Source organism: Naegleria gruberi (assembly GCF_000004985.1).
Source record: "Naegleria gruberi genomic scaffold NAEGRscaffold_42, whole genome shotgun sequence".
NCBI classification, from domain to species: Eukaryota; Heterolobosea; class Eutetramitea; order Acrasida; family Naegleriidae; genus Naegleria; species Naegleria gruberi.
The window spans coordinates 305,531-331,235 of NW_003163285.1; the positions used below are offsets into that span (position 1 = coordinate 305,531).

A 25,705-nucleotide genomic window follows, 5' to 3' on the forward strand; every position below is an offset into this window, starting at 1 on the left:
TAAACTCTGAATTTGCTTGTTCACTAGAGGAAAAATCCATGAGATTTTTAAAGAATTTCAGATCCATTCCAGGATTTTTATGTTCCATTACTTTGGATTTATTCAACAAGCAAACTGTTTTCACCCAATAATAATTTTGATTCATCATTATTATTAATATAGTTAAAACTTTCATCAGTAAACAATCCAAAGTTGGAAAAACTATAAAAACATGAATATTACACAACCTTACTTTATCACCACGACATTACAATACGCACGAACAAGCCACACAAATGATCATTGTTCTCGAACAAGAGAAAACAAAACAATTGGAAGAGAAACATTGATGCAGATTCAGAGTTTGATTCATGCGGAAAAAAGAGAAAACAAGATGAAGAATTGTTACCTGATGAAATTATAATTGAAATTGTATCATATCTTTCTAATTTTGAAGGATTCCGATTCATGTTTGTCAGTAAACAATTTATGAAAGCTTGCCGATTAATTAGAAAATGTTTGATCACTTCTTTGGATTGCACTGCCGAATTATTAAGCCTATTTTGTGAATCACCATTCGCTGAGCAAATTCACTCCTTGGTGATTGATGTTCCAATCACTTGGGAATTCTTCAATCAAATCAAACTTAATTTTACAAATTTGAAAGAGTTGAATCTGTACGAAGTAGCATTTCTCGATTTTTCAAATTATTTTGAAAGCAACCATTTAGAATCTTTAATAGTTCGAAACTGTAATAACATTAATCTCAATTCATTGCATTTATTCAATTTACAACATATAGAATGTCCCCTAAAGTCATCCATGGGGTCGGTAATATCATTCATTCGAATACTTTCAGCTTAAAAAGCATTACACTGCATGGGAATGGAAATGTGATTAAGGAGGCTCACTTGTTTAAAAATCTTCCAGCATTGGAATATCTTAAACTTGTCAGATTTAACATTCCAGTTTCACAATTTAAGGAAATATTGAATTGTAAAGGTTTAAAATCACTACATTTACAATTCATTACTAACACGAGTGCCATTCTTTTGGACCAAAAACATTCACAGTTGTTCAATTTGCCAACATTAGAAAAATTAGAAAGTTATCGAGTAGATCTTGACCTTATGCAGATTCTTATCCAATCAATGATTGCTCCTCTATTGAAATATTTATCAATTGGGGTAAATGGTGTCTTTAATTTTACACTTTCAAAAGCCTTTAGAGAAAATACATCTCTATCAAATATTGAAAACTTGTCTATTGAGAATCAGATAGAAAATATGGAAATAATTGAAAAAATTTGTGAAAAAATATCAAAGTTACCCTTAAACAAATTTGCCTTTTCTGGAAATTCACTATGTTTCTCAAAAATTTCAACATTTAATTTATCAAATTTAGTTCAGTTTCGTTACAATGCATCCGAAAATGTAAAATATTTGAAAATATTCAATTCCCCTCACTTTGAAAAGTTGGAAATTTTACAAATTAATTTTAACAATTATTCTGTAACAGATGAAGAATTAGAAGACTTTGCCAAATGCACTTCAATGCCAAATCTCACCAGACTTGAGTTTAAATATCATAAACGACACCTATCAAAATTTACAGAGATTCTGTCAAATAATCCATGTTTCTGCAAAATTGAAATCAATTACATTTCCATTCTCAGATGTGGATGCCAAACTTCTCGTCCAAACATCCAATTATTTGAAAAAGTGTCAAGAGTTATTGTTAGAGAGCAATTTAATTTCTGCTTTTGGCAGAAAGATGTTGTACGATTCAAATAGATTTCCTGTTATTGGGTATTTTAATTTGTAATCTATAAACAATTTATTCTCTCTGTTAAATTAAATTCAAATTTATTGTGTTAGTTGAATTGTAAGGAGAAGCTGTGCTTGTGAATTCTCACAAGTTGGATAATCTAATTGCTACTGATGCTGTCAATAAGAAGTATAGACAGAAATGTGTTCAGTTATGAAACATCCCTTCACAAACATTGCTGTTGACAATGGAATGTACAATCCGTCAAATTCCTTCTCCAATCTCTTTTTAATCCATGAATCGACTTGATTTCTAGAAACTGAAATAGATGGTCGAATGGTGAAAGGTAATTTCCCCTTACATGAAGAAACTGTGCATGTATGTTTCTCCACAAGATATCCAATTGACAAAGCTGCCAATTCAATTTCTTCTTCAGATTCCGAGTTTGAATATTGTGAAATTAGTGATTCCACATTATTATTTTGTTCAATGAGATTCCTTAATATTTCAGGAGAAACACCTTTGAATTTGTTTACCAAGTTTGGGTTTCGTTCAGCCAACTTGAGCATAAATTCTTCATCATTCAAGAATGGAGATAAATTAATGTTTGGTTCCTTCTCACAGGAAACATACTTTAAAATTAATTCCTTATCAGTTCCCAATCTTCGGCTCAAATACTTGAACATTTCAGGATACTGATCTAAATATTTCATGACAAATTCCTTGTCATCTTTCAATCTGTCAGAAGCATAACAAAACAGCTCTGGAACCTTAGATAATACAAATGACATAACCTCTTCATCATCTAAAAATTGCAATCTTGTTGAACTAATACATTCAGGATGATATTTCAAACATTTCAAAACAAATTCCTTATTTTCCCTAAGATATTTAGGTGCCAAATAGATTGCACTCTTAAATCTCGACAATAAATCCCAATCTTCTTCCCTACTATTTTCTAATGGATCCAATTCAATATACTCCAAATTTCCCTCCATATATTTGATCCATTTCACTTCCTTGTCAGTGAACATTAAATATTCAGGAATGAATTGAATTAGTCTTGCATCTTTCTTGATTAATTCACGTAAGAATTCCTCATCTGATTTAAGATGTTTTGGAAGGTATTTAAATAGCTCTGGATATCCATTCAAAATCAAATTGACTCTATCTTCTGCGGAATAGTCAATTAGCTCATTGTTTCCTAAAATTCTCTCAATCATTGAAACAGTTGCATATTGAAGGAGATTCTTATCTTGTGAAATGGCTTTCAACACAATTTCTTCATCATTTCTAAACTCAATATTTGCAAATTTCAAGGCATTTGGATTACATTCAATTGCCAATAATGTCAATTCCCTGTCACCATTCATACACAAACTAATATTCTTGCTTAATATTTCAATAACTAGCTCTCTATCGACTTCTTTCCAATTGACAAATTTGAGAATTTCTGGATTCAATTTTACGAAATAATTCACCAAATTTTCAGGAAAAATGTCTGAATTTTCTTTTAATTTCAGATCTGCATTTCCATATTTGAAATTAAACGAAACTGGTTCATCTTTTGGGAATAATTTTGGGAAAATTTGATGATTTGCCTTGATTGCCTTCACAATAAAGTTTGGATCTTGTCTCATCTTGTCAGGAATGTCAATTTTAATGCCAAATAAATGTTCCCTCGCTATTAGAAAGTACAAAATAAAGTCTTGATCATTTAAAATTGATAAATTTCGCAATAGATGGGGATATTTAACAAGAATGTGGCAGTCTCGATAATATTCTAATGGAATGTATCGTGGTTGATTCTTTAATATTTCGTCTCGTTTCGAACAATATTTTAGAAAGGATTTTCTTTGATTTTTGAATTTTGAGAAAAGAAGATTTGATTTGATATTAAAATCCAAATTGATCATCACACCAGATTCATCGTGTGTGAGATTATCAATATTATTTTCTTGCATTTTTTTACAATTTAAAAGCAAATTTCAAAAATATTAACTGTTATTCGTTAATTTTAGAAAGTTTATTTTGAAATTTACTAAAACGAATTCACCATAGAACAAGATTTAGAAACATCTCTATTCCATCTATTTTCCATTTTCAAAATTTTCATTATTCGAATTGTTTCTGATATTATTTGTGGAATTTTGAAAAGTTGACAAGTTTAAAAAATGTCTGAAAAACAAGTTAGAGTGCAACTGGTCGATTTTAACATTCCGAAAGGATCATCATGTGAATCCTTTCGAATATTTGAAAAGAAAGTTAAGAATTCATCTAATTAACTCATTTTCTTGCTCTTTCGATCCAGTTGCTTCTCTAGAACGGAAAAAGGGAATGTCCTGTATACAAATCGATAGGAATTATAATCTTTTAATGATATCAAACCAACAAACTTTATTATTTTACGAGTTGGAAACTAGACGAAAGTTATTCGATTGTCAATTTAAAAAAATTATTTATTATTTCAAAATACTTGATGGAGATTTATTTATATGTAGTTGTGAAAGAAATGCTACATCATTCCGAATTGAAAGATATAATTTTAAACTAATTTTGAAAACTAGAAAATATTGGAAATGTTTCGTTTGGGAAAGTCGACATTTTGGACAATTTTCTGGATTCGATCTTGGACCAGATCACTTAATTTATTTGTGTGATCTCAAAACGAACAAAATAGCCACTTTAAAATACGAAACTGGCCAAGAAATAGTTTCGTTATCAGGCACAGTTTCATATTGTTCGAATCTCACTTTTTCTCCCAATGGAGATTTGTATGTTTCTGGTTTTCTAGTATTGCACCATTTAATTAGAAATCACAACAATTTATGGCTAAGCAAGAATCAAATTGCAATTTCAATGTTAGGGAACTTTCGAATATCTTATCCTGAAGTTATTTTCTTTGAAAAATCAAGTGAGAGAATTTACCTATCCGATAGAGAAAGAATAGTTCTAATTTTTGATAAGAATATGAAAAAAATCAATTCGAAACTTGTTGGTAGTGACATTATTGGATTAACAATTGATGAAAGAACTGGATATTGTTATGTTGCTACTGGGAAACGATTGTTTATTTACAAATGAGATAAATTTCATTCAATTATTGATTTTTAATTTTGAATGTTGAAATAATCTTGTTTGGATTAATGTCACATGTCAATTTGTAATAAACCATTTGATTTTTTGATTGAAATGTCATGGTATACTGGCTGTGAAAGGATGACGTTGAAATCCAGCTCATCAATAAATTACATTCAATAAATTTTTATTCGAAACTAAATTCTAATCTACATATATAGTCAACAAACACAATGAAATCATTATTTTACAACAATTCACACTTTCCAGAAGCTGGTTTCTTCTCAGGTTCAGTTTGTTTAAACAAGAATGCTCGAATAGCCTCATCAAAAACTCCCTTCACACCTTGTTGAGTTTTTGCGGAACATTCGGCATATTTCAAAGCCTTGATTTCCTGTTTCAATTTCTCGCCTTGTTCAGCGCTCAATGGTTGTTTGCCCTTTTCACGCAACTTTTGAACGGTCGATTCATTTTCACGCAAATCGACTTGAGTACCCACCAAAATGATTGGAACATTCTTGCAGTGGTGCGAGACTTCTGGGTACCACTTCAAACGGACATTGTCGTAACTGGCTGGATTAACAACGGAGAAGCAAATTAAAAAGACGGAGGTACCTGGATAGGAGAGTGGACGCAATCGATCATATCTGTGTTGTTGTGCGTTGTGTGTATTGATATTAATATAGGGTGGTGAGTTGGAATATTTTTGTTGGATTTGATGGTGGTATGGTTTTCGATATTATTATGTATTTGATTCAATATTTTAAATAAATAATATTTTTTTGTTGTTGATGATGGAAATTTGTTTCATCACGTGAAGAAATATTTGTATTATTATTATAATGTGAAAGTTAATGTTCGAAACTAGAATAAATTAAATAGAAACTCACTCTTCTTGACCAGCTGTATCCCACAAACCCAAGTTGATAGTCTTACCATCAACCATAACGTTAGCAGAGTAGTTATCAAAGACAGTTGGAACGTATCTATTAGAAACTTGTTAATAAACTATAATTTTCTATTCGAAACCTACTCTTCAGGGAAGTGATTCTTAGCATAGACGTACAAGAGACATGTCTTACCGACAGCACCATCACCAACGATAACGCATTTAATATGTTGAACGGTTGTCTTGCTCATTGTATTGTTGGAGTGTTGACAATTTTTTTTTTAAAGTTTTAAATGTGACAAGTGAATGACAGCTTGACAGAGGGCATGACTAAGGATCCCTTAACGGTGAACTGTGAAGAATGACTTGATGAACACAGAAATTGAGAATTTAAATGTAAATTGAGGTAACGTATTTTTGTTTGAGGTTTTTAAATTGATGCCTGAAAGGTGGCAGCAGTTAATTTTCAACAATGGCACAGAAGAGAAGAAAAAGGATATTGGTGCTCTTCTCTTATTCATCATCTAGATTCCCAATTGGTGTTTAGATAACCAATAGGAAGCTAGAACATGAATTACATTCGTGAAGGGAGAAGGAGGAACTCTGAAAAAGTGTTGGACCTTTCAAATTGATTGTGTTGATTCATCAGGAGCGAAGATTGTGTTGGAAAATAAAGAGCAATTCAAGAATAAGATTTGGGTTTTGGTGTTTTGTTGATTATTTCACAAGTTGTTGCAATTTGATCATCGACAGTAAGTAATGTATAAAATGGATTGAAATAGAACATGATCATTGCTGACTAACTTCCTTTTAATGTTCTTGATATATTTCAATAGTTCAATGTTCTTGATCATGATTCGTTACCTCAAATTCAAAATCGCTGTACCCTTTGGCGCCAAAATGAATTGTTAAACCTAAGGTAACTTTTACGAACACTAAAAACAATTCAAAAAAAATATATTAATCATGAAGTTGATGAAGGAAGTAATGTTTCCTTACAACAACACATGGTATAATTATAAGCCTATTTAATCCTTAATCAAATTCTTCCTAAGGTAATATTCCTTATTCTTACTTGGCAATTAACTAATTGGAAATTGAACGAGGTAAAAACACCGATCTTAACATTTTCATATTTCTCAATAATATTAAGAATTATTTAAAATTACATTAAAGATGAATTAAATACAAATAGTACAATACAATCATCAAAAAAGTATAACAATATGGAATATTGCATCTATTGGACCTCAATATACAATAACCAAATATTGAAACGACAAATTAAAACATTGCCCTACTCAACATCCTGATTTGATCTCCCTTATGCAATTTCTTCCTTATTTATTCTTCATGTTATTATTTTACGGACCTTAAAAAAACACCACAACAACCTAGTACAGACATTGTCAATAGACTTTGTTAATGAGGAGCATACTAACATCAACAATTTAGCGATAAATTCCAATGAACAAACATAGTACCAAATATTAATAATGAAATAATGGGCTCTAGCACATCCATCACTCACACCAATCCATCCTTAATGGTGGTGAGGAAACATAAAAGACATTCAGCTCATCATTATGAAAAACACTCTCAACAACAAGAACATTACTCTGGGAATGTTACACAGTCCTTGAATTTATCCAATCCTTCAACTAGTTGTTCTTCACCACAACATTCGAAATATGTCCACAACAGTGTTGATGAGCTTGTCTTTTCAACGAATAAGCCACCCCTTCAGCTGAATAATACCCAACAATTAAATACCCATAGACTTCAGCATGAGGATGATAATTATCATTCTTCGCCCAATTATAATTTGCAACACATTAATCATTCACAGCAATCACAAATTGCTTCACCGACTAGTAGTAGAGTGATGCTTAATTCACCACCAACTCCCACCACCAACAAGAAAACACTCCTAACAACTTCTATTGATGATTGTTTGCCTGATGCAGACCTAACCAGAAGAGGGCACGTTGTGTTGCCTCAAATTCAAGCAACAGCAACATCACCACAACCACCTTTAAAAATTCAAAGAGAGAATTCTATACCCACTAATAGTAAGGATTCGAATTCGCCGAAATTAACAACCTCCTTATCGAATGAAACATTCTATTCAGAGAACCACAGTGAAATAAGTCCCCCTGATCCATTTCAGTCTTCACAAAAGGGAGCTCCCTCCAAACTTTCCTCAACCAATTCTAATCAACAAGAAAAAGATTCTTCACCACCTAGTAAGGAAACCTTTACTCCAGTAGTTGCTTTTAGTCCAACCGTTACTGATATTGAAGATGATTCAAAGGCAATTTACATGCATCCATATCATGGAAGCTTACCTCCCCGTAGTCCAAGCAATTCAACATGCTCTTCAAAGACCTCTTCAAGCAATTGCAGCGCTTTTTCATCTCCTAAAGAGAAGATAACATCCCCTTCTCATTCATCATCGTACAATACCACATCAGCTACATACTCATCTTCACCATCACCATCATCAACAACATCAGGAGTTGCAACTAGCTCTTCTCCAACTACACTCATCCAACCATCATCAACAACATCTGTTAATGCATCTAACACAACACCAGAAACTATAACATCCACACCAATAATCTCAAAAGAAACACCCAAACCAACCATTGAGATCAGTAAAATATCGAATGCTGCCCCGACTACGTCTTCGCCAATTTCTAAAGATAAATTAAAGAGAGCTAGACCTCTTTCTGCAACCAAAAATCCACTGGTTCAATCTCTTACATTGGAAAAATTTAAAGACGATTTAGCTATTGGAAGAAAATCCAAATCAAATATCATTTCAGATAATTCAGTCAAGGTAGCATACAGCTCTTCACTAACTAGATCAGTGGAAGAACCATTTAAATTCACAAATCCTATAAAAACAAAGAACAGATCAACTAGTGTCAACTCGAGAAGTGTTGCACTGTCTCCAAAGAAGAGTTCAAAATTGTATGATGAAGATGACATGGTAATGATGGACACACCACCGGCCATGTTCAATAGATTTGAATTACAAAAACAATTAATGAATACCGATCAAAAGAGTAAGGAAATGAAGATTGATTTGAGGAGTAGTGTCACTCTTGATAATCACCGAGACGTGTTGTCAATGTTTTCTCACAAACATCAACAAAAGGATAAAGGAGGTGTTTCATCTCCAATTACCTCTCCAACTAGACACCATTCTCCTTTGAATTCTAGTAATGACGATTTTGAAAATATTGGCAATGAAGAGATTCGAATCTTCGTCACACCACCAACATTCCTTCCAGACTTGAGCCATTTAAATTTGACTCATTTACAATTGAGAATGTTATCGAATGAAAGATCGCAAAAGAGAAAAATGGCAAGATCCAACAAGAGAGAAAGTACCTTTAGTTTGAATGGAATAAAGTTTGATTAAATGATGATTGTCTGACTTGGGAAAAAATCATTAGCCTTCAAGGGGTTTATTTAATAACAACACATGAATATTGATGATTAATGTGTAGGGGTCTTGGCGCAGTCGGTAGCGCGTAGGTCTCATAATCCTAAGGTCGTGAGTTCGATCCTCACAGACCCCAACTTTTTTCATTTGAGTTAAATTATTTATAATTTTTTAATTTTAGATCCCATGTCATCTAATTGTTTGTTTGCATGGTTCAATCTTTCCGATTGTCCTTTCAATCTAGAAGCCGATTGACTTCCAACATCAATCATTTCATTACTCATTGCAATCATATTGTCCAACATTTGATTATTCTTATTGTAAACATTTAATATTTCGTCCAGTTTATCCATTTGTTCCTTGGAAACAACACCTTCTTTTTTCGAATCAGAATTGGTTTTTGATTTGTTGGCACTGGTGGATGCAGACTTTTGAGACATTTTTTTTAAATCTATAAATAAACAAGCTCACGTTTCAAAAATCTAATTACTAGTATTCTTCAGTCAATTCCCTATTCTAAACCAATAAGGATAACCAGGATTCATCAATATCTTCATTCCAATTACCATTCGGAAATCAACAGCTTGCAATAAATTGTTGAATTTATTCCTCAACTCTTGAAAAAAATGATTCAACGTGAAAGTGAACAAGATTTTGCAATTTCTTCATCATTGACAACAACAACAACAGGAAAAAGACTACTATTGAACCATACAACAGATGCATCAACATTAATTAATTCTGATGATTCGGAAGGTGTTTGTTGTGATGTTTCCGAGTCTTTTATGGAAAATGAAGAAGAATTTAGTTGCATGAAAGAGGAGGAGGATGAAGAATTTGCTTGGGATAAACAAGTTGATGAAGAAATTGAAGTGGAGAAGGAGGAGAAGGGAAAGTTGGGATATTATGATTTTTGGAGGTCGATTGGTTCTCCGAAATATGTGGTGGCTCCGATGGTGGATCAGAGTGAAATGGGTATGTTTTGATGATGGAGTTTTTTGTGTAATTATTTAACAAATTGATTGGAATTGGGTGTGAAATTGGTGGAATTGACGTTGAATTGTGGAATTTTGAATGGAAATTGATGGAAATTTGATGGAATTAATAACAATTTGATTGAATTTGATTGGAAATTAATGAAAATTGTGGAAATTCTGTGTAAATTTGTGTAAATTTTATAGCATTTCGATTGTTATCAAAGGAATATGGAGCTACACTTGCCTATACACCCATGTTTCATGGCATGTATTTTGCATACCATAAGAAATATAGAGCTAGATTTTATCAATTTAATCCTGATTTGGAAGGACCAGTTTTTGCTCAATTCTGCACTAATGATCCAGAGACTTTTGTTCAATGTGGAAAACGTGTTTGGGATTTGAGTAAACAGAAAATTAGCGCCATAGATTTGAATTTGGGGTGAGTATTCAATGAATTTCAATGGAATTTTACCAAAAATGTAATTAATATTTTGGATTTTAATGAAATATTCGAAAGATGTCCACAAAGAATTGCCAGAAGAGGAAGATACGGATCATTCCTTATGGAAGATTTACAAACTGTTCATTCAATCATCAACAAGGCCCATTTGGAATTACCAATGCCAGTCACTGCAAAAATTAGAATTTTCGAAGATTTGGAATTGACCATGAATTATGTCAAGACAGTAGTTGATGCTGGTGCTCAGGTGTTATGTGTTCACGGAAGGACAAGAGAACAGAAAGGAGCCAATCAAAATTATGCTGATTGGACTGTCATTCGAGCCATCAGAGAACAATTTCCACAAATTCCAATGATTGCCAATGGAAATATTCGTACATTCCAGGACGTGCAAGATTGTCTGGAATATACTCGAGTGGATGCAGTCATGAGTGGTGAAGGCCTCTTAGAAAATCCAGCTCTATTCAATGGAGGTCAATTCGTCCATCCACTCGACATTTCAGACAAGTATGTCAATATTTGTAAAACTCATTTCCCACCAGATCACAACAATATTAAGAGACATTTATTTAGAATTTTGGATAAATACATCCCAGAAGATAGAAGTGACCTAAGAGGCATACTAGGAAAGGCCTCACTATGGGAACATTACAGAGAATTTGTGGATTATGCAAGGAAAATTGAAAATGAATTTGATTTTAAGGAATTGGAATTTGAACCATCGATTTGTGTAGTGACAGATCCAGAAAATCATCCAATTGTGAAGAAACCATTGAGAAAGAAGGATGTTGAGACGGATAGTGGAGCTGCTGATGAGGAATAATGGATAAATTTGTGAATTTTTTTTATTAGAAAGGGATTTTTTCTGGAAAATCTTTCTTTTCTTTTTCATTATTTAAATTGGTTTTGTATCCATGATTAATATCAGATAATTGTTTAACCAATATTTTAGTTTTTGCAATTCCATTTTGTTTTGGATAAAATAAGGAACTTGAAGAAACTTTATTGAAGGAGATTAATGTTGATTTCAACTGTTTTTCTTTTATTTGAATCTTGAATTCTAGTGTTGTGATTTACTTCTTCAAAAATTTGATTCTCTTAATTTCGTGTAGTTCTTCTTCGAAAAATTCTGAAGTCATTGAGGTTCTATGTTGAGCCAATTGTTGATTCTTGGATAATAGTGCAATTAATTTCAAGTAATTTTTCAATTTTGGCTGTTGAAAAGTGTTCGATTTGGTCTGCAATTCATTTAAGGTCAAGTGTGGCTCTTGTTGGAGAGTATTTAGCATTTTCTCTTCCTTTTCTCTTGATTTCTTTTTCAAAATGTCAGCAAACACATTAATGATTGGATCTGCATGATGAGCATCAGCTTTCAACATACCAGCATAGGTATGGAATGCTGGATTTGATGGAGAATCCAATCTTACATAATTAATTAATGCAAAAATTACAGTTTTCACAGTGCTGATTATTACAGCAGTCAAGAAACCGTAAAAATAATTGGCAACAATAAGTAACAAATCCATAAATCCAAAAACGTTGGTGTGAACAAGCCAAGTTCCCTTCTTTCTCAAAAAGATGAATCGTAAAACGAATACAGTTGCCACTGTTATCAGTTTACCTGAAAGGAAGGAAACAATTCGAAATATAAGCTCCAATCCGTTCTGGAATAAAAATCCAATACCGAAGAAAATTTCATTAATGAACAAGCATACAAATCCAATAATAAGAAGGATTGCATAAATGATGAAGAAGTAAACAGCTGTTGCTACTGCATAGTGAGCTGCTTGTGAGCCAGGATAACTGGAAGCTTTGACAATTGATTGAGATTTGAGTGAAAATTGAAGAGTTCCATTTCTATATGAATCCATCTGTTGAAATTTGGAATAATTATTAACAATATATTGTTAGAAAGAAAACTTACATGATTCTTATAATTCTTGGCAATCAATAAAGAAATTGAGAACATGGTAATGACTGTAATTACCACGGAAAGGTAATAATTTACCTCAATAACTTTGAATGCTGGAATCAGTATGTTGGTAATAGTAGCTTGACATGAATCCGAGTTGTTCGTAAACAAGACACAAAACAAGGTAGTCAACAATAAATAAATTATGTTAATGGCAGAATACATGACATGAACAGAGAAGGCAGAGAAAGTTCCCACAATGAGTAAGCTAATCAACAAGGCAGATGACATTCCAATAATAAATCTTGATGGGAAAAAGAAGTTAGACCACTTTTCTCTTGAATAATTTTCCAAAGCTCGTTTCAGAACTGTTTACAATATAATAAATAATCATGATTAACTTATTAAAGTAAAACCTACCAATCCATTTAATTTTGGCGTAATACTTTAGTTTCAGCAATGGAATTACAATAATTCTTCTGAAAACACTTCTTTTCTTATTTTCCCAATATCTTTCAATCTTTTCATCTAATCGATCTTTAATTTCATCCGTTTCTAGTGAGCTCAATGATGTAGAGATTGCACTAGTATCAGTTGAGCTATTCTTATTTGCATAGTAAGCAAATGATCGTTTGAGCTTTTTCTTTGAAATATTTCTCAACAAGGTTCTAACATGATAGTAATACCTCGACAATCTGTGTCGATAAAAATTGAACCAATCCTTCATTTTGAATTTGGTATAGACCTGAGCAATGGAAGAGATGAGTAAGAGAGCAATCATGAAAATTGATCCAAAAGCAAGTATCCATTGAAGAATTAAAAAACCAGAAATAAACTGGTATTGCGATTGTTGAATATTGTAAATCATATTCTTTGAAGTGGAATTGAGAAAATCGAGAAAATCTTTTGGAGACTCTATCATGTGTGTAATATTCACAAAAGTGAAATTGGTCTGTCCTGGATTCAAGTATGGATAACTTCTAGGTATGATTTCAATTGAGAACAAACTATTATGGTAGCAATTAATTGACCATATAGTTTGTGTAATATCACATCCTAAAGCAAGTATAACTATTAGAAAAGTACAAATTCTCTTCCAAAACGGCATTTGAACTGCATTATTCAATACTGTAACTGATAGAATAAATCCAGCCATTAATGAAATTGTTGCAACTCCACTGTTAAAATTATTTAAATAATTATTTTCCAAATTATTTAAAATAAATATTATTCGAATCCTGTCAAATATTTTGAAAACCTACCTAGTATCACCAATATAATCACAACCTACAATAATATTATCCATTCTATCATCAGCAAACCACTGCCAAACTCGTGTTACATAAATTGCACTAAAGTACAATCTTGCAAACAGAAACCACACCACAAATCTATAAAACACATTCTCATTAATCAGGTCAACCACTGGAATCCTCAAGCAACACGAACTCAAATGATAGAATATCTTCTTTGGTATACAATGTCCTACCAAACCTTCACATCCATTAAAACAAACACAACACATTCCATAACTTGTTGTTCTCCTTCTTCTATTGGTGAGATATTCCCGAACAGTAAAGTGTAAATCATCTTGTTCAGTGGAATGGGTAAGGAATTGATTCAGTGATGGACAAGGTTTTTGATGATCATCGTGATGATGATGGTGATGATGATTACTATCAATTATTACCTTGTTGTTATTACTGGCTGATTCGTAGTAGGCCGATGATGATGACGATGATGAATTATGATAAGTATGATGATCAAAAGGCTCTTGATAGGAATGATAATCAGTGTTGGCAATGGAGGGAGATACTCCATGAGGATTGGATGATGTACTATCCATCATCATCTTCTTGTTTCTTGTTTATTCCTTTATATGAAGAGTTTGATGATGATATTTTGTTTTTTTTGATTGGAAGATTTACAAATTGCCTTCCTCTTCGGAGAAGATTCTATTGGTTACATTATTTGAAATGTGCATTATTGTTATATGATAATGAAATTATCCACCACATGTAAGGAGCTCTTGAGGCGTTTTTTTAAGCGGTGAAACTTACCGTTACACTATTTGAAATTCTTAAATCAAAATTAAAGTTTTAAAATAAAAAAAGCCTTCAAGCTGTTACTATTTACACTTGTTTTTATTGCACATCATGATGTGATTGGAACAAATTATTCAATGGAAAGAACAACCTTGCCAATAGCTCTCTTCGAATGAACCATTTCGTGAGCCTTTTTAATTTCATCCATCTTGAACGTGGTAATCTTGATCAAATTAAAGCAATTTCCCTCCGATAACACTCTATTCATCAACAAGTCAAATTCCTTCTGTGCCTTACCCATATATTGTATCAGATTGTATTTTGGATACTTTTTAGAGCAGGCTTTCATCTTGTTAGAGCTGATATAAATTCCAGTCCTGATCAATGTAGAAAGAGTTAATTCGGCAGGACCTGGTGGCACAAGACTACTATAAACTACATGAGAGTCAGCTCTTCTACAATCCAAATGTTGGCAAACATCATCGTAAAAGTAGTATCCTCCAACACAGTCAATTACCAAGTCAATGTATTGATCTCCATTCTCACCCTTAATCAATTCACAAATGGATGGTAATTCACTGGATTCTTGATGTTTCTCTTGAGTGCCATCCTTAGCAGAGGTTTGTGTATAATCAATGACAACGTCAGCTCCCAACGATTTCACATATTCCACATTTCTTGTTGAGCACACTGCATAGACTTTGATATTGAAATATTTGGCCAAATAATGTTTGGCGAATAGCAAAGCAATACTTCCCGTGCCACCAGAAGCACCAATGACCAATACTTTGAAATCTTCCATTTCCTTTGGCTTTTCATTCATCTTTTCTGGATGAGCTATGTGTTTCTTCAACAAAGATTCTACGAGTGGATGTTGTCTGTAGGCATCGATTATGGTTCCACCACTTGTTGCAAAAGCAGCTGCCTTATTATAATCCATATCCTTTGGTTTCTTAATCAAATCATGATCTTCAAAGACGCAATATTCAGCAAACGTACCAGTCTTGGCTCCTGCCTTTCCACCACAAACCAAATCACCAACTTTGAATTGGGTGACCTTCTTACCAACTGCTGACACAACACCACTGGCATCCAATCCCAAAACACAAGGGAATTTGAGCTTGACAGCCATTTTGACTCTCCCAGAAGCCATATGACAATCGCCAGGATTAATACCAGCTGCATGGACTCGGACCAATACTTGATGATCCTTCAGAGCATCTTGCTTTGGTTTTGGATGATCTTGCACAATTTTAAAATCAGGAAATTCAGCATAATCTTCAATAATAATTGCCTTCATAATGTATTGTATATTGTTGGTACTACTATTCATACGAGTTTCAAAAGTTAGTTCTACTATCGGTTGTTATTCTTAGTTGTTATATGCCCACCACTACTACTATTAGAAGAGAGAGATGATAATAATTTTGTATTAAGCTTAGTGAGATATTAGTACTACTATGGGTGAATACTATTAATGAGATGTTGAGATGTTTTTTAAAGAGTTGTTGTTTGCTTTCTGTGCCATTTCTTGATTTAAATTGATACTCACTCGGGCAAGTGAGGGATTCATTGTTTCCAAATTGTGGCTCAGCCAATTATGGAATTACCTCGCGGGTTTCCTAATGGCCATAGGAATTTTTACAAATTAAGAACAAGTGCTACGGAGATCCAATTCTATTTTGTTTATCTCTTATTCTTCTAATGGTCAATGTAATATTAATAATATTACTAATAATATTTAATATTTAAATTATAATATTTAAAAAAAATGCAAACAAGTAGTACTAGTAAGAGAATTGATGCCTTGCCATCCACCATCCTTCCTACCCGATATAAAATTTTCTTAAATCCAGATTTGAAGAATTTTGTATTTGATGGTGAAGAAACTATTGAATTGAAAATTAATCCACAAGAATTATCATCAGATCATACTAATAGTATTGATAATCTATTAAAATCCATTGATCGTATAGTTACGAATAGTAAAGAATTAAAAATTGATCAAGCCTTTTTAATGATCGGAGATGGTCATGGTCATAGGGTTGAATTTAAATCAATTGATTTTCATGAAGAGTTTGGAATTGTTAGTTTTGTATTGGAAAAGTCGTTAGATGAAATTTTGAATCAGTTAAATATCAAGGTTGATGATTTGAGTGTGTTTAGAATGTTTTTGCACTTGAAATTCAGAGGAGAATTGAATGACAAGTTGAATGGCTTTTATCGATCAAAGTATGTCAGAGATGGTGTTGAATCATATGCTGCAGTAACACAATTTCAACCTGCCGATGCTAGAAAATGCTTTGTTTGTTGGGATGAACCAATTTATAAGGCAGTTTTTGAGATTTCACTTGTTGCTCCAAAGAATTACAAAGCACTGTCCAATATGAACTGCATTCAAGTGGATGATTATGATGAAAGTAGTAATCTTCACAAATTTTCTCCAACTCCTCCAATGTCAACCTATTTGGTTGCTGTTATTGTTGGTGATTTTGATTATGTTGAAACTATTTGTACAGAAACATCCAAGCCAATTCCTGTTCGTGTCTATACTCCAGTTGGAAAGAAGGAACAGGGTCTCTTCTCACTTGAAGTTACCTCTAAGGTATTGGCCCTTTTTGAAAAGTATTTCCAGGTGGAATATCCATTGCCTAAACTTGACATGATTGGAATTTCTCAATTGAGCTTTGGTGGAATGGAAAATTTTGGATTAATTACTTTCAGAGAGCAAATTGTTCTTGTTGATCCAATCAATACCTCTGCGGCTGCCAAGCAAAATGTTTCCATTGTTGTCGCTCACGAAGTATCACATCAATGGTTTGGAAATCATGTTACTCCAGCTTGGTGGGAATCATTGTGGTTAAACGAGAGTTATGCTACGTATGTATTAATGGCCTACTGTATTTAATATTTACAATCAATTATTTGAAATAATGTTTTATGGAAATTATAGTTATTGGGAATACTTTGCTATTGATAATCTCTTCCCTGAGTGGGGCGTTTGGGAACAATTCGTTTATGCTGACTTTTTGAGAGCATTCGACTTGGATGGAAAGAGATCTACTCACCCAATTCAAGTATCAGTCAATTCTACTGCAGAAATCGATGAAGTTTTTGATGCCATCTCATATAGTAAGGGTTCATGTTGCGTTAGAATGTTAATTGAATGGCTTGGTATTGACCAATTCAGAAAGGCAATTATTGCTTATTTGAACAAGTATGCCTTTTCCAATGCCAAAACTGAGGATTTGTGGACATCTTTGAAAGAATCACTCAATGTTGATGCAGCATCCATGATGAAGAGTTGGATATATTCCTCAGGTTATCCTGTTGTAACCATCAAGGAACATTTGGAAGGTAACGAAAAGGTATTAACATTAACACAAAACAGATATTTGGAAGATGGAGGTTTGGATAGTGAGGATTCAACCATTTGGTACATTCCTATTTCCTATGTTTTGTGCAATAGTGATAATTCAATTACAGAATTTAAAGAAACCATGAATGAAAAGAGCATGATTTTGAGAATTCCCGCCTCTTCCAAATGGATCAAATTCAACAAGAATCAAATTGGATTTTATCGCGTCAATTATCAAAGCTCTGAATATTATAGCAAATTGAAGGTCGCCATCAAGGAGAAGAAATTATCACCAATTGATAGAATGGCATTAATAGAGGAAAGTACAACCCTCTCAAAGAGTGGTCTTGTGCCAATTGAGCAAGTTTTATCATTATTTGAAGCCTATTCCTTAGAAGATAACTATACAGTCCTGACAACTGTTTCTTCCTGCTTGTCCACTATTGAAAATCTTATCAAACATGAATCAAGCCAAGCATTGGAAAAATTTGCAGCACTTGGAAGAAGTATTTTCCTTCATTTGAGAGATGATCTTGGTTGGACTCAACAAGAAAACGAAAGCCACTTGAGAAGCATGACCAGAAGTCTTGTATTCTCAAATCTTGTTAGTTACAATGACAAGGAAACTGTACAAAAGGCATTTGAAAAATTTGCTCAATTCAAGGTTGATCCATCAAGTTTAATTCCAGATTTGAGAAGTGTAGTATATTCAGCTGTTGTAAAATATGGAAATGAGGAAGATTTCAAACAAGTTTTGAATGTCTATTTAACATCGGATTTAACTGAGGAAAAAGTGAGAGTTTTGAAATGTCTTGGCCAATCTCCAAATGAACAATTAATTGATGAAACAATCAATAGAACTCTTGACGGATCTGTTCTCACTCAAGATATTTCGTACATGTTAATGGGTCTATCACAAAATCCAAAAGCAAATGAAAAGCTCTGGAGATTCTTTTTCAAGAATTATGCAGCAATTAGACAAAAATTCCAAGCAGGACTATTATTTGGAAGAATCATCAAATTATTCACTGAAAGTTCACTGAATCCACAACATGTTTCAGAAATTAAAGACGAATTAGACAAGGTTGCTACTAGTGCCATCTTGAGAACTGTCAATCAAGTTAAGGAAACTATTTCACTCAATAGTGCATGGAGTATTCGTTCAGCTCCTTCCATTGTTAATTGGTTAAATAAAATAGAATAAACTAGTGATATTTCAAATTTTAAAATATTTAATCAATATGGTGCCCGTCTTCTCGTGTACTATCTGTTTTTATCTTGTTGTAAAAACGAAAAATTATTCAGAACAGTTAGTGTAATATTCTGCAATGGATGAATGTGAAATGGATGCTACAAATTTGCCCAAACTCAAATCATAAAATTCCTTAATGGACTCATAATCTGCATCTTGTCCTAACCTGTTAATATTTGCATGTGTTATAAAGTGATGAATCAGTGAATCCTTCTCTAGAAAACGATGTTTGATGAAATCGTGAACTCTCCTCTGAGACCAGTTAGGTATTACATTGAAATTGTAATCTTTAGAATGAGAAATTATTTCAACATAGGGTAATTCGCTTAAAATATCCAATTCCATAAGATTGTCCATGAGTGAAAATCCTTGTAATGATAAACGAACTAGCTTTGGGAATCTCTTCCTATTTATACCACTAATAATGTTGTTCTCAATTGTTTTTACAAAATCCCAATAACTATCATCCAAAAATGTATCCATACGAATTGTCAAATCTCTAACATTTGGAAACACCTCTTGTTCACTCAGAAAATTAGCATATAACTCAGAACCCTCATAAAAGTATGATAATCTACCAAATTGAAAGCATAAGTATTGTACATGATCAGGTATAGCAAAATTCCTATAATTCCATTCATTTAACACTATGGATATTGCAATGTAATTCGAAGCTACTTGGTTAAACTGTGTAAAATCTTGATCCTGATTCATATCAATCATCAGGCCAAGAGCTTTCGAATCTGAGGAATCTTTTGAAAATAATCCTTGAGAAATTAAACAGCAATTTTCATAGGTATCACCTTCATCATAATATCCACTCCATTTTTCACTGTCAAAGTATGAAATCATATTCAGAGATAGAATAAGTGCTTTGTGTAGGAACAAATCATAGGAATTGAGGTGGGTTAGTGCTGAAATCTTTTCAAATTTCTCATTAGAAACTACTAGTTTCTGCATTCTCTTTTCGAATTGCTCATTCATCTCAGGAGTATCCACTTCATTCTCAATAGTATCCAAACTCGGATAAGGATGGTACGATCTATAACACTTCGAAGGATCAATTATTTGAGCATATTCACGATTGGAATTCATCTCTGTTGCCTCAATTAACTTTTGCATTCTCACCAAAGGAATTGCTTCAGTCACAGATAAATCACCTGTTGCCAATGAACATCCCTCAAATGATTCATAACGTTTCCAATAAATTACCAACTCCAAAACATTGGAAACTCTCCTCCAAAACTCTGACATTTCCTCCACAAACTTTTGATGAGCTTCCCGAGAGAGCAGACAAGTCAATTTATGAATGGTCCTAACTGTCGTTAAATCCATATAATTAATAATCATAGGATGGATTTGTTTTTTAAATTTCATAATATCATCATGATGATTCATATTCACTTGATGGATAGGTCCAAGCAAGAACTCAAAAATACAACAACGCCAAATCTCTGAAGGAAGGTTGAGTAGTTTCATTTTTTTTGTAATTCCACAAGTTCATCTTCATCTTTAACTATTCCAATACTCAAATATAGTAGTAGAAAATATTTACAAGTTTATAATTTAGTGGTGCTACTGGTTCAATTATGCAGAAACAGTAGTAACAAGACCAAATACTAAACTAAGGGTCAAATAAATAACAAATGTCAACCCAACACTCATGGCAAAAATAGTCCACTTGTAGATACGGTCTGAAACTTCGGTAATGGCGAAACAAGCAAATCCAATAATGAATCCACACATTAATCCTCCCAAGTGGCCAGCATAATCTACATAATCAGAGAAACTCCACAAAAGTGTAATTACAATAATAAATCCAACACTGATGCATTGCATAATCTTTGGCTGAGTTGGAATCTTCTTCCAACGAATGATAATATTAGCAACCTTGGCACCAATCAATCCCATAATTGCTCCAGAAGCTCCAACTGAAACACTATCTGGAAGGGCAACACAGCTCAATAAATTACCTCCAACACCTGCAATAATATAAATTGGAAGAACACGATACCACTTCCAAGTCTTTTCATAACCCATACAAATCATTACTTGAACAAATAAATTCATAAACAAGTGCAAAAATCCTGCGTGCATTATGAGTGGAGTGAATAAACGCCAAAGTTGATATTCCTTCTTGATCTTGTAAGCAGATTTGGCTCCTAATAAGAGAAGAGTTGAACTAGATGGCCCAATAGATGGATTAGAACTATCAATACCTCCAACAGATACCTCTACAATAAAGTAAATGATTTGTACAATGGAAATCCAAAAGCAAAATGTCTTGAGCATATTCTTGTAATCTTGCTTTCTGGTTGGTGAACAAGGTGGTCCAACAAAACAAGGACAACAACACATTAAACAGGTCTAATTCCGATTAATATTAAATAATAGTATACAAAACTTACATGATACCATTGTGGTGTAATACCATGCAAATTATAACTCCAAAACATGTCCTCATTCATATCATATTGTTGTTGATAAGGATCTGTAGGTCTATTTTGTGATTCAACATCAACTGGTTGACCTGTTGCACTATAACTTCCACCTCCTAATAATAATAATATTAATTTCCAATATTGTTATTATTATTGTTGTATAATTTTGTATATAATTCAATTGAAAAGGGTCAAATAGAAAAACCTACCAGCAGTACTACCAGATCCTTGAGAGAACATACCACCAAGTCTAGAAAACATGCCTCCAAACATTGATCCTCCTCCAGAAGAAGAACCTCCATTATCAGCAGCTCCACCAGCATAATTAGCAGAAGAAGGTTGATAAGAAACAGCTTCTCCCGAACTTAATACTCTTCCTGATGATGATGATGCATTGTTATTGTTGTTTGAATTGGAAGAACCATTACCGAGAGATCTTCCTCCTCCAAGGCTTCTACCACCTCCACCACCGAGGGATCTTCCTCCTCCTGATGATGGATTATTGTTATTGTTATTATTATTATCGCTTGGTAAATCACGAATTGTATGAACAGGCATGATGATTGAATTATATACAAAAATTATTCTACAATGGATACAAAAAAAACTAAAAAGACTCGAGAATTCGGTTAAGGTTATTAGAGTTTGATATTTTGTTTTTTAATAAAGTTGATGGTTGTTGATGGAAAAAGTTTGAGAGAAAAATTGTTGTTCTCCTCTTCCTTTGTTTTTTTTAAATTTTATTTTAGAATTAAAAACGAAGAAGGAATGTCGGGTGATGGCGCTGTTTTTGTGGGGTTGTGAGTTCGATTCTGGATGGTTGCTTCTACGATTTTTTCTAGTTTGTTTGAAGAGTTCGTGATTTGCCAGTTTGGTAATTGAGAAGTATGCAGTTTTGAACAGTGCATTGTCTAATTCAGATATTTTTCTCACGCAATTGAATTGTTCAGGTTTCGAATATCAATGGATGATTAGCTGTTATTCGATTCATTCTCATTGTTGCATGCGGCATGTTGATCCTTATCATTGAGAATAAACTTCATAGACATTGGATAGAAATCATCAAAGAATGAATAGTGTCGATATTCCAAATAATTATGTGGCCACTTGTCAATACCTAATTCGTTTCGAATAGAATAAAACTTTCTCTTAATGGTCGATAAACTGCATCCTAATAAGGTACATGCTTGTTGTTGAGTTAAATGCAAAATTCTAATCATCTCATCTGTGGTAATATTCTCAACTGTTCTCTTTCTAGTAAATTTGACATTAGAATCTATTTGAACAATTGAAACTCTTTGATCTTTCGAATAATTAAAACAAGTTTCACCCTCAGAAAAGTGTTTTTCTAATAATTCATTCATCGATTCACATGCATCCAATTCCTCATCATCCATAATCACATACGAAACTTTTGTTTGCGTTGGTTTCTCCACCTCATTCGAAACTGTTCCTTCCTTTCGTTTAAATTCATACTTTCTCTTTATCTTTTTCGATTTTTTAATTCCTGCTGTTTCTTTAAACATGTAATCCACAATAAATGTTTGATTATCTTTAGATTTCGAATCATTGACACCCTTGTTCGTTATTGGAAAGTTTACAATATTAGAAATATTGTGATTACCACTTGTGGAAGCAACTGCTACTGCTTTGATTCCTTGTGGATGAGAATTTGTTGGTGATGAAACATTTGAATGATGAGCATTCACATGTGATGAATGTAAACAACTTCCATGCTTGTTAAATTGGTTTAAATTATTCGAAACATCCACTTGTTGATGATACTTTACATGTGGACTAGAGACGATTGTTGTAATGGTAGAAGTGAGAGGTGAAGTGGTTGGTGGAGGAAGCACGACAATGCTTCTTTGATGTTCAAAGTTATTCGAAAGGTTGTGGCTGGAAGTGTGTCCATGATTTGAGTTGGATACAAGTTTCGAATAGTTTTGAAGTGAATTATTAACATGTTGTTGTTCATGTTTCGAAAAAGATATGTGTTCTTCTCCATGCTCATGTGGGGCGGTTGATATTATTCGATTCAACATGTTTGAAACTGAAACCCAAAGTGTGGCCTTTTTTTACGTTGTTTACCTTCACTGTGTTTGATTGTCCTCGGTCTTTCATCTCTGGGTAGTGTAATCTTGTGGGAGAAACTAGACGAAAGTTGAATTATTATAATAATGGGGTCTCTTTTTTACAACTTCAGAGGACTACCTGCTTTTGGTTGTTGCTTCCATTTGGAAAGCCTTGTTTGGTGCATGTGGAGCTTTGTTTACTTGTTACGAGTTGTGCTCTGAGATGTTGCGTAACAATTGACAAACTAAACTTGACAAAATTTGCCCTTTGAGTTTTGTTTCTCTATGAAAATTGAGATAAAACCAATTAAATTGGGCAGAGAGCTGCAATTTATTGATACAATAAATTATCTAGAGTTACAACTGTTGGATTGTTTACAATAACTTGTTCTAGACGAAAGTTTTCGAATAGTTTCTAGTAGGTTGGAAATTTGTCTTACTGTTCATTGAATCTTGTGGTTGCTGTAATTTGGAACTGTATTGTTGTAATACAATTCTGGATTTTTTACATTTACCTAAATAAAAATTATGCAAGTCAGTTTGAAACTGTCAAATGTTATCTGTGGCAACTACTTTGCACTTCACAAGTTAAGTAATCTAGCATACAATTTGGGTGGGTACTGAACTGTTATTTTATTTTGATATTTGATGATGGTACGTAGTTGTACGAAATCATGCGGTAACGAATTGCCTTATTCGAAATTTGGTTTCTTTACATTTTTTAAATAAACAATTACTTTCAAATACAATCATCTACAATTGCATTGGATATGTTGCATTCTCTAAATTCAAGTAATTTCTTTCCAAAGTTGTTATTTTTCAATGAAATGTATTTCAAATGTTTGAATTTTTCGTAATTTTCAAGGATTGAAGTGGCACCCTCTATTCCAATGAAATTAATATCCAATTCAATAATGGTCAATTGAGATAGTAATTTGGAATTGGAGAGGAGAATCATTCCCTTGTTAGAAATCTTATTGTCATTCATTTTGAGAGTTTTTAAACTTTTGAGACAGTTAATGGTTGGATTGACCAATGCTTCAATGAATTCCCAACCAAGTCTGCACTCTCTCACTGTTAAATTTTCCAAACTTTTTAAGGATTGGTTTCTAATGACGGATTTGAAAGCTTTCTCTCCAATTTTCAAACCAGACATGTCCAAAGTAATCATATTGTTGAATTTAACTCGAGGAGAAATTGCAAAGGGTGAAAACATGTTCCAACCCATCCTTAATGATTTCAATTGTGTAAAATTCAAAGTTTCTGATAATTTAACCTCTTTCATATTATCAATTGAATATTTGAAACTTTTTTGAATATTCAAATAGGTCAAATTGCAAAGATTCGAATTTGGAGCAACAAGTAGTTCAAAATCTTGATCTGTGAATGAGCAATCAGATGCTGAAAGGTAGGTTAAATGAGAGGCATATTTCCAATTTGCAATGGATGATAATGATACTCTTGCTTGGTCGATAATTAATTTCTCAAGCTTTGTAACTTTGGAATTTTCACTGAAAAGTGAACTCAAATTTAAAGAGGCACATCCAGAAACATCCAAAACCTTCAAATTTCCAATTAAATCCCTCTCCATTATTGTCAACAGGTCATGTTCAGCAAAGGTATAACTAAAATTGAGGTCAATCTTTAATTCTTCCAAATTTTTGAAAACTTGCATTGTTCCAATTCTATCAAACGGAAAATAATCATTTCGTATAATGAGTTTTTTCAAATTTTCACATTTCAATTCTTGTATTAAATACAATGGCACAATTCCATTATCTTTCACTTCCAATTCCAAATATTGTTTCGAAAATCTATTCCCACCACAACCTTTATACGATTTAAAATGATTCGAACTAATTTCTCTTAACGAAACCTTTCCCACACAATATCTAAACTGTCTACTCACCACCCCACAAACCCTCATCACAAAAACTCCCTCCAAATACTCGAAAATATTCATCACCATTTCATTCAATAAAAATTCATTATCCGATGCTAAATTAAATTCGCAA

At 32.9% G+C, this 25,705-nt stretch overlaps 11 protein-coding genes and 1 non-coding gene across 12 annotated transcripts; 4 read left to right on the plus strand and 8 right to left on the minus strand.

Moving 5' to 3' along the window:
* Positions 1-1,829: 1,829 nt before the first annotated feature.
* Positions 1,830-3,702, minus strand: NAEGRDRAFT_80751 (uncharacterized protein). Its single transcript, XM_002674115.1, has one exon. It carries the CDS (start codon positions 3,660-3,662, stop codon positions 1,926-1,928), a length of 1,737 nt encoding a protein of 578 aa, XP_002674161.1. The 5' UTR covers positions 3,663-3,702; the 3' UTR covers positions 1,830-1,925.
* A 1,292-nt stretch (positions 3,703-4,994) lies between these two features.
* Positions 4,995-6,004, minus strand: NAEGRDRAFT_55851 (rho family small GTPase). The gene is made up of 3 exons (XM_002674116.1): positions 5,858-6,004; positions 5,715-5,810; positions 4,995-5,471 (listed from the first exon to the last, which is right to left on the minus strand). Exons 1-3 carry the CDS (start codon positions 5,962-5,964, stop codon positions 5,072-5,074), a joined length of 603 nt encoding a protein of 200 aa, XP_002674162.1. The 5' UTR covers positions 5,965-6,004; the 3' UTR covers positions 4,995-5,071.
* Positions 6,005-7,217: 1,213 nt separating this feature from the next.
* On the plus strand, positions 7,218-9,143 carry NAEGRDRAFT_51215 (uncharacterized protein; the record flags this gene model as incomplete). Its single annotated transcript, XM_002674047.1, has 1 exon — positions 7,218-9,143. The coding sequence occupies one exon, from the start codon at positions 7,218-7,220 to the stop codon at positions 9,141-9,143; it is 1,926 nt and encodes a 641-aa protein (XP_002674093.1).
* An 87-nt stretch (positions 9,144-9,230) lies between these two features.
* NAEGRDRAFT_t486 lies at positions 9,231-9,303 on the plus strand. Its single transcript has one exon. It is a non-coding gene; the product is annotated as a tRNA-Met (tRNA).
* A 490-nt stretch (positions 9,304-9,793) lies between these two features.
* On the plus strand, positions 9,794-11,430 carry NAEGRDRAFT_51216 (uncharacterized protein; the record flags this gene model as incomplete). The annotated part of the gene is made up of 3 exons (XM_002674048.1): positions 9,794-10,142; positions 10,349-10,586; positions 10,665-11,430. The coding sequence occupies 3 exons, from the start codon at positions 9,794-9,796 to the stop codon at positions 11,428-11,430; spliced, it is 1,353 nt and encodes a 450-aa protein (XP_002674094.1).
* A 200-nt stretch (positions 11,431-11,630) lies between these two features.
* NAEGRDRAFT_80753 (uncharacterized protein) lies at positions 11,631-14,415 on the minus strand. The gene is made up of 4 exons (XM_002674117.1): positions 13,782-14,415; positions 12,940-13,697; positions 12,532-12,887; positions 11,631-12,478 (listed from the first exon to the last, which is right to left on the minus strand). The coding sequence occupies exons 1-4, from the start codon at positions 14,369-14,371 to the stop codon at positions 11,681-11,683; spliced, it is 2,502 nt and encodes an 833-aa protein (XP_002674163.1). The 5' UTR covers positions 14,372-14,415; the 3' UTR covers positions 11,631-11,680.
* Positions 14,416-14,694: 279 nt separating this feature from the next.
* On the minus strand, positions 14,695-15,864 carry NAEGRDRAFT_51218 (uncharacterized protein; the record flags this gene model as incomplete). Its single annotated transcript, XM_002674118.1, has 1 exon — positions 14,695-15,864. One exon carries the CDS (start codon positions 15,862-15,864, stop codon positions 14,695-14,697), a length of 1,170 nt encoding a protein of 389 aa, XP_002674164.1.
* A 493-nt stretch (positions 15,865-16,357) lies between these two features.
* Positions 16,358-19,143, plus strand: NAEGRDRAFT_83248 (peptidase family M1). The gene is made up of 2 exons (XM_002674049.1): positions 16,358-17,444; positions 17,518-19,143. The coding sequence occupies exons 1-2, from the start codon at positions 16,582-16,584 to the stop codon at positions 19,124-19,126; spliced, it is 2,472 nt and encodes an 823-aa protein (XP_002674095.1). The 5' UTR covers positions 16,358-16,581; the 3' UTR covers positions 19,127-19,143.
* A 76-nt stretch (positions 19,144-19,219) lies between these two features.
* Positions 19,220-20,428, minus strand: NAEGRDRAFT_70843 (uncharacterized protein; the record flags this gene model as incomplete). Its single annotated transcript, XM_002674119.1, has 1 exon — positions 19,220-20,428. One exon carries the CDS (start codon positions 20,426-20,428, stop codon positions 19,220-19,222), a length of 1,209 nt encoding a protein of 402 aa, XP_002674165.1.
* Positions 20,429-20,761: 333 nt separating this feature from the next.
* NAEGRDRAFT_70844 (uncharacterized protein) lies at positions 20,762-22,173 on the minus strand (the record flags this gene model as incomplete). Its single annotated transcript, XM_002674120.1, has 3 exons — positions 20,762-21,541; positions 21,583-21,728; positions 21,825-22,173. 3 exons carry the CDS (start codon positions 22,171-22,173, stop codon positions 20,762-20,764), a joined length of 1,275 nt encoding a protein of 424 aa, XP_002674166.1.
* A 413-nt stretch (positions 22,174-22,586) lies between these two features.
* NAEGRDRAFT_70845 (uncharacterized protein) lies at positions 22,587-23,660 on the minus strand (the record flags this gene model as incomplete). The annotated part of the gene is made up of 1 exon (XM_002674121.1): positions 22,587-23,660. One exon carries the CDS (start codon positions 23,658-23,660, stop codon positions 22,587-22,589), a length of 1,074 nt encoding a protein of 357 aa, XP_002674167.1.
* A 769-nt stretch (positions 23,661-24,429) lies between these two features.
* Positions 24,430-25,365, minus strand: NAEGRDRAFT_70846 (uncharacterized protein; the record flags this gene model as incomplete). Its single annotated transcript, XM_002674122.1, has 1 exon — positions 24,430-25,365. The coding sequence occupies one exon, from the start codon at positions 25,363-25,365 to the stop codon at positions 24,430-24,432; it is 936 nt and encodes a 311-aa protein (XP_002674168.1).
* Between the last annotated feature and the right edge of the window lie 340 nt (positions 25,366-25,705).